The sequence below is a fragment of the Engraulis encrasicolus genome, chromosome 4, assembly GCF_034702125.1.
Source record: "Engraulis encrasicolus isolate BLACKSEA-1 chromosome 4, IST_EnEncr_1.0, whole genome shotgun sequence".
Taxonomy (NCBI): Eukaryota; Metazoa; Chordata; class Actinopteri; order Clupeiformes; family Engraulidae; genus Engraulis; species Engraulis encrasicolus.
The window spans coordinates 51,537,926-51,552,660 of record NC_085860.1 but is presented as its reverse complement, the minus strand read 5'-3'; the positions used below and the strand labels follow the sequence as shown (position 1 = coordinate 51,552,660).

Genomic DNA, 14,735 nt, shown 5'->3' with positions numbered 1-14,735 from the left:
TGGAGGTACAGTATACGATGAATATATAGCAGCAAAATATACAGCACTACTGTATCACACTGATATTTAGGCAGGGCTGTAGTAGTCGAGTCCGAGTCCAGACTCAAGTTCGCTTTTTTATGGACTTGGACTTGTCTTGGACTTGCTATCAATTGGACTCAGACTTGTCTTGGACTCGGACACTGGTCTTGCCAAATTGAGCTTTTGGACTCGACCGGTTCTGTCTTTATTTGATTTAGAGCATTGGCAACCATACATTCTAGAGTGGAGCTTGAAATCTAACAACATACAAGTTTGTCTTCACATCCATGGCATATGGGTTACCTTCAAACATCCGCTTTATCAACATGATCTCCAAAAATTCCGTGCTCCTGGACACGGATGTTAAGGACACGAAATCCGTGTCCAGGAGCACGGATTTTGCCAAAATTCTGTGCTTTTGGACACGAAATTGTTTGCCGTGATGGACACACACAAGTGCTCTCTCTATACTCCCACAGTTCTATGTTTCCTCAGTCTTGTGTTTTCTCAAGGTTTTCAAATATTTTTCTCAAAAAAACATTTCTTACTGACAGGTTAGGGTTAGGGATTGTTTTGGTCTGGGCACAGCTAGTATTATTTCATTCATTATATGAATTTGATAGCCTATCAACCAACTGGAAAAGGTATTTCTCAAAAATATGTCTTTAATGACAGGTTAAGGTTAGGGAATGTTTTGGTCAGGGCACAACTTAAATTGCTATAGCATTATTTTGTTTAGGATTAGCATTTGGTATGTATTTTCTAATGATAGAGTTAACACAGTGCTGTGGGAATATAGAAAGCACTTCTGTGTGCCCATCACAGAAAACAATTCTGTGTCCAGGAGCACAGCATTTTGGCAAAATCCGTGCTCCTGGACATGGATTTAGTGTCCTTAACATCCGTGTCCAGGAGCACAGAATTTTTGGAGATCAGGCTGGCTTTATTGATATTCATCCTCTTCATTGTTTAACACTGACCGACATGTGACTCGGACTTGGCTTGACTATTCTGGTCTTGGACTTGTCTTGGACTCTACAAAGGTGGACTTGACTACAACCCTGTATTTAGGACGAGAGGCTCAACTCTGTGTAAGTGGATGGAGCTATGCACGCAAAACAGTACAAAGTCCTAACACAGGCCAGGGTATTCAATTAAAAGTCATTGAGGGACAGTTTTTTAAAATTCCTTCCAGTAAAGGGGCTGAGCATAGAATATGCAAAACCGCGAGCAGCAGGGTGTCCAAGGTTAGGGTGCGAAAAAAGCGGATAGCTTTCCAGACAGAACAGATATTCGCTTCTCTATTTCTTAGTAGCCTTATGATGGTCTATTTATCAGACTGTTTAGAAAAGATTTCACTCTCACGTGAATGCATAGGAGAGATATCCTTAACCTGAAGTGTCAGTGATTGCAAATTATGCATGGCCACAGTACAGATAGCACACATATTTGTTTTCATTTTGTTCAGACCATGTGGGGGGCCAGAACCTTGCCATTCAAGGGCCGCATATGGGCCCAGGGCCTCCATTTGAATAGGCCTGTCCTGACACATTGATTTAGGACACAAAGACACCACTCAGTGTGGGTGAAGAGAGATATGTAGACTTGACACGAAACACACGCTGTTGTTAAGGATATAAAAACACAAGTTCTCCACCATGTAAATGGTTTATTTGGCATTTTCAGTGACAAATAGCACGCATGTGAAAGATGGTCACAGCAGCATATAGCCACTGGATCAAATAAACAGTTGTACTATACTAGTTGAAATATACTGTATCTCGATCTATAAAGAAAATAATTTTGTTGGTTACAGATGAATGAAAACACATTTTATCTTTATCGATAAACAATATAAATCTTTTGGTATCCTAAAACTAGAAATACTGTACTGTAAAGATGTCTGGTACTTAAGTCTATAAAGTCTAGAAATCACAATTCTCTACAATACCAGTAGTTTGAAAACAGCATCTTAATAATCTTAATAGACTATACATTATATTAATTATACAGCATCTTACCAATATTTAAAAAACTGGACTTAAACACCAGTAAAGTGGTATAAACATTTTCTTACATCTCTCTCTCTCTTTCAAACACATACACACACACACACACACACACACACACACACACACACACACACACACACACACACACACACACACACACACACACCATGCTCTGTCTCTCTCTCTCTCTCTCTCTCTCTCTCTCTCTCACACACACACACACACACACACACACACACACACACACACACACACACACACACACACACACACACGCAAATGTGCACCTGTCTGTGTCTGTGTTACTTGACCTTAATGAATAATTCATAACAAGAGCGGAGGGCTAAACATTTGGACATGAGAGGCCAACAGGTCGAGGGGTTCTAAGGAGACAGGAACAGGAACTGCATGAGTGGGAGGAACCTTTGATGCATCAGCCCATTCTAGAGCCCATTCTAATTCTATCTGCATGTGGATTCTATTTTAGAAACCATTCTATTCTATCCTCTCTGGGAGCATTCTGGTGCAGGGTCTGATGGAGAAGTGGCATATTTCAACAGTCCCCTTGTTCCAGAAGATGGGTTTCTTGGTCATGACCTCCAGTTATGTGCTAGAGAGGAATTACATTTCTCTCTCGCCACTGTGAATGGAAAATATAAACAGAGCATGATTTATATGCACCAGCACTACTGTACACCATAGACATGCATAAACAGGTGAGAGGCATTTGCCAAGTCAATGATGTTTAAAGACATGAATGGCAGATAAATTAACTTTATATAAACTTATTAAAGGGAGAAGACAACATTAGTTGAAGATAAGATAAAGGTATTGATTATGCGAGATAGGACATTTCATTTCAAGAGACAGATATTCATTTTTGATACAGTACAGTACACTGTTATCCAAACCAACAAATAAAGTAAAACTAAAATCAATTCTTACCTGCTAGCATCTTTGACATTTGCAAAGCGAACTTGTGCCCTTGTGCTTCTTCCCAGGATAAGCATTTGCTTCTCCATGTCAATTGTGCACTATGTAATGAGAATAAAATATATTACCTAATTAATAATATGTACCTAGACTAAGATTGGGCAATTCACAAATATATGGCCAGGCGTGATAAGGCCAGCAGAATAGAGAGAGAGAGTAGCTGATATCGAGAGAGAGAGAGAGAGAGAGTAGCAGAGAGAGAGAGAGAGAGAGAGAGAGTAGCAGATATCGAGAGAGAGAGAGAAAGGTAGAAGAAAAAGAGAAATATACATAAACACCTTACCTTAAGTGACTTCAGTGTCCTGCAGCCAAGAGATATTAGTTGTTGTTCCTTTTCTGCAAAGCACAAACCAAACAGAGCTCTGTACAAAACAATTCAAAACGGTTCAATTCAAAATGGTTTGTGAGCAAGTCTTTAAATCGAGCAACCTGCGTTAGTTCTGGCAGACCACGTAATCAACGCGCCCTTTCGCCTATTGGCTGACGCCGACCCAACCCATACAACTCTCCAGTGCTTAATTTGTCAAGCGGGAGGTCCTGGAGCACAGAGGATGGGTGGCTCCCCCCTGAGGGGGATCTGTGATGTATTTCCCTAAGGTTCCATCCAAGGTTCCGGAGCTTTCGTCTGAGGTTCCGGAGCTAGCTCCCCCTTGCTCCCCCTCAAATTAAGCACTGCACCTCTCCACTCATCAGCTGCGCTTTGGTTAATCAGCTGCAGCTCGCAATTGGATGCTGACATATGGCGCGCTTTATTTAAACTACCGAATTTGTTTTCCCATCATTACTTTTTGCTGCTTGTTTTGCTCCCACCACCTCCCCTGCTCCACCAGACTAATCGTTGTCAAACAATGTCATGTTGTTGTTGTTGCTTGCTCTGTTCTAGGGGGTATTTTGCCTTTCCAGCTAAATGGAAGGCACACCACCTGAGGATGCTGCTGTTCCCTGTATTGGCTTCCATGGAGCTCATGGAGAAGCCGGGGAACTTCCTCCGAACAGAGCCATACCCCCAAACACAAATGTATGCATTCAGAAATAAAGCGTCTGAAATATATCTCTGTTTCCTGTCTCATTTTTGACTAGAGTGGATCTGACAGAAACCTATTGAAATACAGGTTACACTGTAAAGTGCTGTACAAGCTTCTCGTGCTTGTTTGCGTTCAGGTAAAATTGGCAACACAGAGAAGATGTGGCACACTTTGTAAGTCTTACCTACAACTATGAAGGTGCTGTCTGCTTTCACCTGCCCAAAGGACAGACTCAGATCAACGTGTCCTTGCGTGTGTATGTTGCACACAGCCATGGTTTGGTTATCCAGCTCCGTTTTGCTCAGAACAACTTTGTCCTTTACACTGCGTGGAAGAAATACAACGGTCAAAGCACTGCTCCATTTACATGTATTTAGAGAAAAGTCACACTCACGACTACAGTTATTGTAATCAGGATAACATGAAAATAATATAGGCCAGGGGTTCCCAACCTTTTTCAACTTGGGGCCCACTTGAAATTATCACAAATGTTCGGGGCCCACATCTGACCCAATTAAGAATAAAACTCAAATAAATCAACACACACCAAAATATGATTATAATTTTTAGAAAATGATTTTAAGGCCCACTTGGAATACCTTTACGGCCCACCAGTGGGCCCCGGCCCATAGGTTGAAAATCACTGATATAGGCTATTATGACATTGTGTTGACATGAACAGTGAGCCCGTTTATATGCACATCAATAAACCATTTATGATAACCGGTTAGTCAAGTGCTCATATAAGCAGAATAAACAGTTTATAATAATCGTTTTTGGCTAATGAACTGATTTCTCAAGACATGTATCCAGCATAATCGTGTTATTATCAGGTTATTGACACTCTAGAAGGATAAGTTGCCAATCACAAGCCGTGAATTTCAGTTTCGTGTAACACACTTGGGCGGAAGGGGAACACATGTAACCGAAAGACTGCATGTAAACGAAAATTAACAGTTTACTCCACTAACCTGTTTATTCCAATTATATAACCCAATTATTGTGGTAAAGTAAACAGGCTCATTGACAATATATAACATTAAATGGCTATTTTATTGGCACTTGTAGGCCAGATATGGGCGGCGGATTATTTAGAAAAGTCTCTTACCCCATCTTCTCCACACTAACAGTTGAAATCAGATTGACAGCACAGCCAGTGTCGACCAGAATAGGCACGTCTCGCCCACAACACTGTCAACAACGTGTGATAAAGTGGTGAGAAATTGGCCATAGTAGTGTGTGCTATTTTACTCTTTACAATGGCTGGCAGAGGTGGGACAATTGCATGAAGGGTCCCAGGGCAAGACACTGATAGGGCCCCCCCATATGGCCTGCCAAGGTCACAATAGGGCACCCACCACCATTATGGAAGAGACCTGGGCTCCGCCCTACCAGTGGCTAATAGGAATGTTGCTGAAACTGTAGGGCACTAGCCTGATTATCATGACTTTCAAATCTCTTCAGGACACTGCCCTGTTGCATTGGGGACCCGGGTTCGATTCTGGCCAGGGGTAATTTCCCGAACCTTCCCCGTCTCTCTCTCACACTCATTTCCTGTCCCACTCTTCACTATCCCAGGAGTGAAAGTAGTTTTTATTTCTTACTAGTGTTACTTACCAGTGTTACTCACAAACAAACAGTAAACAAAGATAAACATGTGTACTGTAGATCTATAATGATGCATGACTATTTTGGGTGTCTCTTCATAATAGGACACTTGTCTCAAATGGCATAATGTGGTTGTGTTTACTACTTAAATAGCAGACCCTAATTTTTTTCAAATGCGGCTTTTTGGGAAGCATCAAACCTATTCTCTTACCGGTACTGCGCACCAGATGTAATTTTTTACAGGTACCTGCTGTGCGCACCTGTCTACTTTCACTCCTGCTCTATCCCAATACAGGTGAAAGAGCCCCCCCCCGCCCCCACACACGCACACACACACACACACACACACGCACACACAATAATACATGGGTTTTTGTTATAGAGTATTCCCCTTCTTGCCCCTTGTGTCTAACTAACCTTTCCCACCACGTGTACCAGCTCGCTGTCCTCCTCCTCCCTGGCCGTGCGGAGGAGAGGGCGGCAGGGGTTGTTATGGAGCTGCTTGGGGCCACCATGGTTGTTGTTACTTTTGCTGTGGCACAAATTAGCCTCCAGAATGCGCCTTTGAAGAATGGTGTGTGGTTGCTGTGTTGGGAGAAAAATGCATGGACACAATTGACAGTTACATTCTGACCATTTGTTTTGCTTCTTTTGTGGCCTAGCCTACTAATTTTTATGCCCAGCTAGTGAGAAAGCTGAACGCCACTTGACAATGTGACAAAAAACATGCATTTGACAAATAAAATCATTGTATCATTGATGTGTCTTGCAGGCCTAATCACGTGTAATTGCATTGCACATTATAGCCTTTTTTTTAAAAAGATCCATGCATGTGACAAATAAAATTATTGTAGGCTATCGTGTCCTGTAGGCCTAATCATCTCTAGATACAATCATTTTATTTGTCACATGCATGGATCTATAAATAGCCTATAATGTGCAATGAAATTGCTAGAGTTTAGACTGTGTGGCTGAGAAACTATGGCATTCTCTTGTGTTCACTGGCAACGCAGACTAGAGAGTCACGCACATCAGATTTAAAATGTGTAAATTGTATCTGTCTGAAAACATGTCATGCAAAGACGATAATCTGAACGGAATGAAGTTAGACAGTGTGTTGGCTAGAGCTCGCCCGTGGCACGCTGCTGGATCGAAAACGCGTATGAATGATCAATGTCAGTAGCGTTGTCGGCTGTGTTACATAACAAAACAGCCTGTCATTCACATGCAACCCAACCCAGGAATTAGGCATTTTAAAACAGGTGCTATCATGCCATCTAACCGAACCAAATACAATACTGAAAGGTTAGGCAACTCTATGCCCTAACCAAGCATATGGTTAGGGCAGTTAACAAGACATTCTTGGCTATAGGCTACTTTTCAAAATTCATACCCATTCCTTTGATGTTCCCAATTTATTCAGCCCGTCCAATGGCAGCAGGTCTGCTGAATCCTTGTGAAGAAATTGAATGGCCTGTTTAATCCGCCGCTGCTGTCGCATGGTATCCCTCATCTCCATGGATGCGCAGAGATGATGCAGTTATGGGGTTTGTTTATACTCCGTCCACACGGTCCAGGGATGGGGGTGCGCAGTCGCCTTTAGGAGGGACGGCAGCCGTTTGGTCTGATGCTGGCTCCCTGCTGTCGGGGAACACACACGATGCCGACACGAGTCTGGATAGAGACCCGCCCACTCAACAGCTGTGACGCAGCGCACCGTTTCAAGTTCTCGATCATGCCCGACTGGAGACGAGGAGTTGCTTTCATCCGACAATTTGTGTACAGTGTTTTGGTTATTGATCTACTTTCACAATTCTGTAACGACCATGGTAAGGGCAGGTCACTTCTAGACCGCCATTTTTCGAGGATGCTTCAATCAGTAGGCCTAGTCTATTCTTATTAGAGACAAAATAATAATAATGATAGGCTAATAATAATAATAGGCCTAATAATAATAATAATAATAATAATAATAATAATAATAATAATAATAAAGGCCCATTCCCTCAAAAAATTCCACATGACTTGATGCAGTTAGAAACCACATTATAGCAACCATAGGGTGACTTTCAAAGAGATAGGCCTACTCATTAACAGTTATGAAAAAAAAGTGATATAATGTAATATAACACTTTCTTATATATTTCTTATTTAAGCTAAACTGTGACATAGGCCCAAACACTGGAAAAGTGATGGTATTGACTAGAGCATGGTCAAGTTGAGTTCTAGTGTAGCCAAGTTCTATGACATGGGCTAGACAGCTGTCTGTGTGTGAGCAGATACCAACAGAAAAACAGCAATTGTTGTGTTTTGTACTCTAGAAATCAGTTAAATAACTTTTTCCGCCTAAAGTGAAGGAGCTGTGTAATGAACACTGAAATCTACGGAGAGGGGATATCCTCTTTGCAAATTGACAAGGTAATTTCGAAGGTAGCCTAATTTCTTCAATACCAGTGTGGGTGCAAACTGTGGGTGCAAACAGTCACAATAAAAACACATCACAAGATATGCAAATACAACGGTTTATTCCAATACAAAAGTAGTAAGTATAAAAAATAGTATCTTGCTTGAACATTGGTCATTTTAAGCTCCACCAAAGTGCAGTATAAGAGGAGGTAATGGACAGCATCAGGTATGTACAAAAATTGGTCTGGAAATAAATAAAATAAATTACAATAGTAAGATTCAACAGTGGAAAACAAATTGAAGAACCAAGACTATGGCATTGAGCGTCTAATACAGGCTTAGTTTGTTTATGGGACCTGCTAATGTCGAATGACACCAGACACCCGACTCCGAACCTCTTGACAACAACCATACGGAGATGTGCATGAACTCAGTCCAGCATACTCCCTTTATTTTGTTCAGGAGAAAAAAAATGATCCAAAAAGTAAATCGGACAAACACCTCAGAGAGGAAATGTAGTGTTTTATAGTGAGTACATCTTTATTCCATAGGAGTACGTGTGGGCTCCAATGGCTTTGTAGGGTCCAGTAACTGACGGGACAGAAGGATGAATCACACAGACATTCAACAGGTCTGCATAAGCATCGCCCTGAGGAACTAACAGACACAAGAGTGCACAAGAAGTGTCCAAGCGTGGGTCTAACTAAGACAAAAGGCAGTGTCATCCTTTCCTCCCATTTCATTTCAACTTTGTTTTATTTTTCAATTATTTTCCAGCTTGAGCTCTCGACAAGACCCCTGAGCTTCTATGCATGAACCATAAATTAAATGTCTGAAGAAAAAAAAAGAGAAGTCATTATTCATATTAAAAAAATATTTTGTAAAAACGCTTGCGATGCCATTTGGTCAGTTATATTATATATCATTAAAAAGGACTCATGATAAATAAGGTGAAAGCAAAATGAAACTCCAGAAACTGAACAGGAAACATGTCAGCTGGGTTTGGATCCATGTATGGACTAGAACTAGTCTCAGCTGAGAACATAGAAAGCTTTTTAACCTGGCCTTTACCCGCAAAGCTCTCTTGTAGCCCCGAGACTAAACTAAATCCACATATGACTACCCAGCTCACAGTAAGTACAGCAAAAAAAGCAGACTTTAAATAACTTCTTACACAATGAACACATACGTCCTGTGCTCTCTTCACACACAGTGACAGCTCGAGCATCCTTTGACCACATGCTCCCTCGCTCGACACACACCTAGAAAAAGCATGATTGGATTCTTTATTTCTACATGTTGCATATGCTTCTATTGATGCAACTGCTCTTTACAGCTAAATTGCCCAATGTAAAGCGACCTCTTCCAGAACCACCCTGAGACCTGGCATTTTACAATGAAGACAAGAAACATGAAAAACAAAAAAAAGACAAATGCCCTGGAAATCATTCCACATAGCTGCACACGCAGTGAAATTAGGTTTTACCGTATAGGAGGACAAAAAAATGTGCTTCAATCCGCGCTTCAACACACAAAGACAAACAAAATTCTACAGGATACAACCGCTTATCAGGCTTACATTAAGTACAGTATGAAGACTGCTTACAGTGCCACATGACGTGGATACGTCCCTTGTAGAGCAGGAAAACTATAATGAAGACTGCTTATAGTCCCGCATGACGTGGACACGTCCCTTGTAGAGCAGGAGGAGAGCAGCAAAACTAGTCCTATTAATAGCTGCTAATGCACAACTTATTTTTTTTTTTTTTAATTTTGTGGTTTTCTTAAGAAAAAAATACAGGAATCAAAAAAATACATTTCTTACAAAACATTACAAATGTATGAAATTAAAAAAAAAGTATTGGAATTCAACAAAAAAAATAATTAAGTGTGCCTCACAGAAACAAAAAGAAATAATAAAAAAAAGTCTTCCACTGGAGACAAAGGTAGAGGCACAAGAGGAGAGTAGAGGGGCATGGCATGGGGGGGCACGGGGAGGGGGATGGCATGGGAGGGGCACGGGGAGCATCACCGCAACTCCTTGGCATCCTCCGCGAGAGTAGAGGACGGCGGCGTGTCGCTGATGTCAACGCCAGGTGAGTACGCCTCACCCACGACGCCATCATCCAGTTCCGGCGCGAAGGTCTTCTGTTGCCGGGAGCGACAGCAGGGCTTGAATAGGCGCGGGTCGATCATGACCTCTCCAAAGCGGCCCTTGTACACGATGCCGCAGCACACCTTCTGCCTGTAACACAAAGGGGAAGCAAATCCAAAAATGAAACCTCTCTGGTCAGCAAGTGGGCGATGGCTCTGGTACAGGGACCAGAGGAGGGAAAACTGTTTTTTAACAGTAGTGTTATGCTCATTTTAAATGTTATACAACACAGTGCATCGCAACTCAGCATAGAAGCTCTGTGTGCTCCTCTTAGCAGTAATATGGTACATTTTAAATAGTTTAACATTTTTTTAACTGAGTGACATGGATAGAGTAATGAGATTAATTTATTCCACAGGTTTTATCTTCTCTTATTATCCACGCATATATAGATCTATCTTTTTATTTATTCTTTATTGTGTTGACTGCGGTGTGTGTTTGTCTTGTGTGTCTTGTGCCACCACCAAAGCAAATTTTCCATTTCATGTAAGTTTAATGGACAATAAAGAAGTCTAAGTCTAAACAGACAGAAAATACAGTAGGAGGAGGACAATACTGTAGAGCCCAGACCTCAACCATGGCCACTATAGTTTAATAGTGAAGAGTGCCTTAATGACTTAAAGGTCACTGTGTAATATTTTTAGTAGTTAATTTCCAGAATCCATGACGCCCTTTCACAAACATTACCTTTTTAAACAAATAAATGTTTACCACTAGCACCAGCAAGTATTCAATATGACTGGGAAAATTGCACTTTTCCATACATGAAAAGGGGCATCTTTTCCATGGTCCACCATTTTGAATTTCCAGAAATAGATTTTTTTAGCTGCAAAACTTACTATTATGAACTTTGCTCATACTTGCAAATACTAGTTTATTACTTAGTAAATATTCATGAAAAGATACAATTCACACATCTTACACAGAGCAGTGCACCTTTAAAGTCCTGGATCCAAAACATTGCCAAAAGCCAGCCATTTGTGTACTGGCCAGATTCCGCAGCAGGTAATCAAGTTACATTGTACAATTTTTCAATGTTAAAATGTTTACATAAGAAATGGGAGCTGTGGCCCTGCCAGTGGTCTAACGGTAGGGCACTCGTCTACTATGCGGCCGACCCAGGTTGGATTCCTGGCCCGGGTCCTTTGCCAGCCCTTCCCCATCTCTCTCTCCCCACTTTCTTCCAGTCACTATCTTCACTATACGGTCATAAATAAAGTCAAAAAGATTTAAAAAATATCTTAGAGATATTTATATAAAAGAAATGGGAGCAGTGCGTTACCTTTTCCAATAGGAGAGGTCGAGGAAGGAGAACATGGAGGGGGCGGCCGCCGGCCGTCTGTGTTTGGACTCCACGTCGGAGCCGTCGTCTGATTGGTTGCTGTAGCTCGGGGACTGGGACGGAGACGTGCTGCATGTACTGTGGGCATCAGAGTCTGTGGAGCAGCACATGCGAAACACCAAGATATTGTCATATATTCACATGTGAAACACCAAGATATTAAAACACCAACAACCATCATATAATCAGATGCGAAACATCAAGACATATTAACACCAACAACCATCATATATTCAGATGCAAAACATCAAGACATTAACACCAACAACTCTGGCATATTCAGATTCAAAACATCAAGATATTAAGTTAACACCAACAACTACCATATATTCACATGCGAAACACCAAGATATTAACACCAACAACAGTCATATATTCAGATCCAAAACATCAAATGAACACTGACAACTATCATATATTCAGATTCAAAAACACTAGACACCAACACTGACAACTACCATATACATGGGTTCACAGTGTTTATAAACACAATCTTATGAGGAGGGGCAAGACACTGGCCGCCAACCACTTGAGCTAATTTTTTGACAGACAGCGATTTCCAACAATCAGAGGTTGAGTTGTGCACAGCTAGTTTCACACAGCCAGGAGAAAACAACAATGTAGAACCCATGTATTAACACCAACAACTCTTTGTCATATTCAGATTCAAAACACAAGATACCAACACTGACAACTATCATATATTCAGATTCAAAACGTAAGACTTTAACGCCAACAAGTCATCATGTTCAGATTAAAAACAAGACATTAAAATCCTTCTTATACTAAAAACACAACACCTTAACGCCAACAAGTCCCTCTTATTAAAAATAAATCAACCACTGTCTCAAATTTAAAACACACAAAAACTTCACGCCAACAAGTACTCATATCTCAATTCAAAACACAAAATGATTAATGGCAACACGTAACATTAATGCACTCCTATTCGGATTGAAAACCTTATACCAAGAGGGCATCATATTTAGATTCAAAACACACAAGTTAGCCAAAAAGAGCTCCTCATTAATATGGCATTTGCTTCATTGCACCTGCAGCTCCCAGCACCAACATATGACTCACGCGGTCACACTCCAAAGACATTTACAAAGAAAGGGGGGAAAGTAACACCAGGAACTTCTCAAATGACATGGATATACTATTAACTGGGTCAACTGAAACTCTGCTTTTTTGCTGACCCAATTTGACAATGGAAAGTAGCCCCACACACACACGTCAAAATCAATGCAGGTTTACAATACAATACTGTAAGTTTACAGTATTTAGCAGCTCGAGCATTGAATTGATTTGTGTGTAGTTCTAGTGCTGCTGCCACCTGCAGCTCCACTGTATGACTCGTGTAGAGTTGCATACCAGAAGGCATAACACATCCCACCTCTCTACTCATCACCAGAAGGCATAACACATCCCGCCTCTCTACTCATCACCACCGCGCTGTGGGCTGCATGCTGCTTGCTTTACTCACTCTGTCTGCCGAGCTGGTGGAGCCGCTTCAGCCTGGCTTTGGCTTTCCCCTCCACACTCTTTATCTTCTTGGGTTTGGGTGGCTTATACCCGGGGCCGGCTCTGGCATCTACAACCTGCTCATTACAAACGCGAAAAGTAAACATGAGTTTGTTGTCTGCAGTTCAAAACAATGCGGGGGCTGTAATGGTAGTTGGAGGCCTTTGAAATGTATACATCCATCAAACTTACATGTTTCCAGTTCTTCTTTGACCCATGAGGCAGCTTTTTCCATCTTTTCACCAACAGCACACACGCATTGCAGATATCCCCCACACGGTCCTCAGACAATCTACAAAAGAAAATGTGAAATTGCTTTAAATACTCCGGAATGTCTCTAAAAATGGAAATTACACTTTTGCTCGTTTTTGTCATTATTCTTACCCAAAGCATAGCCTGAATGTCTCTTCATATCTGCTACTGTCTGTGAATCTGGAGCTGGATGACTTTGTTTTGCATATGCAACACCCCTCATTGCTGCGATAGATCTTGGTCTTGTAAAACCCAAACATCTCGAACCTCTCTTGGAATGACGCTGAAAAACAAACTGTACAGCACAAACACGGTCATCACTTCAGTCGCATGAACAGTTTTAAACGCAAATTGACTGATATGACGGGATGACATGACATGCAGAACAACAATGTTTACTATTGTGATATGATGCTCATTGCTTCCTCCTCCCACAATATCATTTAACTTGAAAATAACTTTAAAAATAAGCCACATTCATTTGCTAACAGCCCTGAGATGATAGGTAACCCCGCTGTTCCTTTTTTAAAAAAAACGTAAAATATCCAAGTAAATTGCGTGACCGCCCCTTCCCCAGCTTTGAAATTGGGGACAGCGCTCAACGCAGAACAGGCAAATCAAATGCGAGATTAGCAAATGAAGCTAGCGCCGAAAGTTGACGTTTCGTTGAGACACCAAAAGCCTGCAACTAACAATACGATAACATGCTCGCAATTTACCATCAATTTCTTTGACAACGGAAATAACAGCGTAAAAAGTTTAGGTGCAACACATAAGCAAACTATGGAATTCCGTTTGGAATCCATTCATGATGCGCGTCAACGTAGAGGCTGTCTTCGGACTATCAGCTAACAAAAAAAGCGGGGAGACGCATTCCCAGTACAAGATTACAAGAGACTACAACTTCTCATACAAAGGCGTTTCATGACATTCATGCGGTCATCAACGACTAGCGAACATATACAATAATTCTATCAAAACTTTATACCATTTCACACAAAAACGGACGCCTTATGGATGTATAGAAATTCTGCCACGGTCTCCCATTGTTGTGCGCATTTGCCACCTTGCCGACATGCTTTCAGTTTTCAAACTGGGAACGTTATCGGAAGACAAAACCTTCCAACCACGACAACGCAACTTCTCCAATAAAGGCATCTTGTTCAGACATCCATTACAGAAAAAGCTGCCAAAATCAATTGCACTTACCGGTTTAAGAACTTTTAATCTTCGCTATTTTCTTATGGAGACACGGCGCATGCCTTACAACTACTACAGAATACAGCTGGACATTATAATATCATTAGCATAATAGTAGCGCTCACGTAGGTCAGGCACACCATATATGGTATTCAAACGTTCATTCAGACATTAAAGTAACCAATGAGGGGATTCCA

General features: G+C 41.3%; 2 protein-coding genes and 1 long non-coding RNA gene across 4 annotated transcripts; all 3 read right to left on the bottom strand.

The window, feature by feature from the left end:
• Nucleotides 1-2,333: 2,333 nt before the first annotated feature.
• LOC134446970 (uncharacterized) lies at nt 2,334-3,368 on the bottom strand. The gene is made up of 3 exons (XR_010034543.1): nt 3,310-3,368; nt 2,979-3,067; nt 2,334-2,673 (listed from the first exon to the last, which is right to left on the bottom strand). It is a non-coding gene; the product is annotated as an uncharacterized LOC134446970 (long non-coding RNA).
• A 734-nt stretch (nt 3,369-4,102) lies between these two features.
• Nucleotides 4,103-7,178, bottom strand: LOC134448118 (nuclear receptor-interacting protein 3-like). The gene is made up of 5 exons (XM_063197875.1): nt 7,053-7,178; nt 6,077-6,244; nt 5,160-5,242; nt 4,236-4,375; nt 4,103-4,113 (listed from the first exon to the last, which is right to left on the bottom strand). Exons 1-5 carry the CDS (start codon nt 7,176-7,178, stop codon nt 4,103-4,105), a joined length of 528 nt encoding a protein of 175 aa, XP_063053945.1.
• A 989-nt stretch (nt 7,179-8,167) lies between these two features.
• On the bottom strand, nt 8,168-14,694 carry sinhcafl (SIN3-HDAC complex associated factor, like). 2 transcript variants are annotated; one of them, XM_063197669.1, is made up of 6 exons: nt 14,548-14,694; nt 13,471-13,633; nt 13,279-13,378; nt 13,049-13,163; nt 11,503-11,656; nt 8,168-10,310 (listed from the first exon to the last, which is right to left on the bottom strand). In XM_063197669.1, exons 2-6 carry the CDS (start codon nt 13,596-13,598, stop codon nt 10,094-10,096), a joined length of 714 nt encoding a protein of 237 aa, XP_063053739.1. In that variant the 5' UTR covers nt 13,599-13,633; nt 14,548-14,694; the 3' UTR covers nt 8,168-10,093. The 2 variants fall into 2 exon arrangements, with proteins under 2 accessions (XP_063053739.1, XP_063053741.1); XM_063197671.1 differs by lacking the exon at nt 14,548-14,694 and adding an exon at nt 14,327-14,524.
• Between the last annotated feature and the right edge of the window lie 41 nt (nt 14,695-14,735).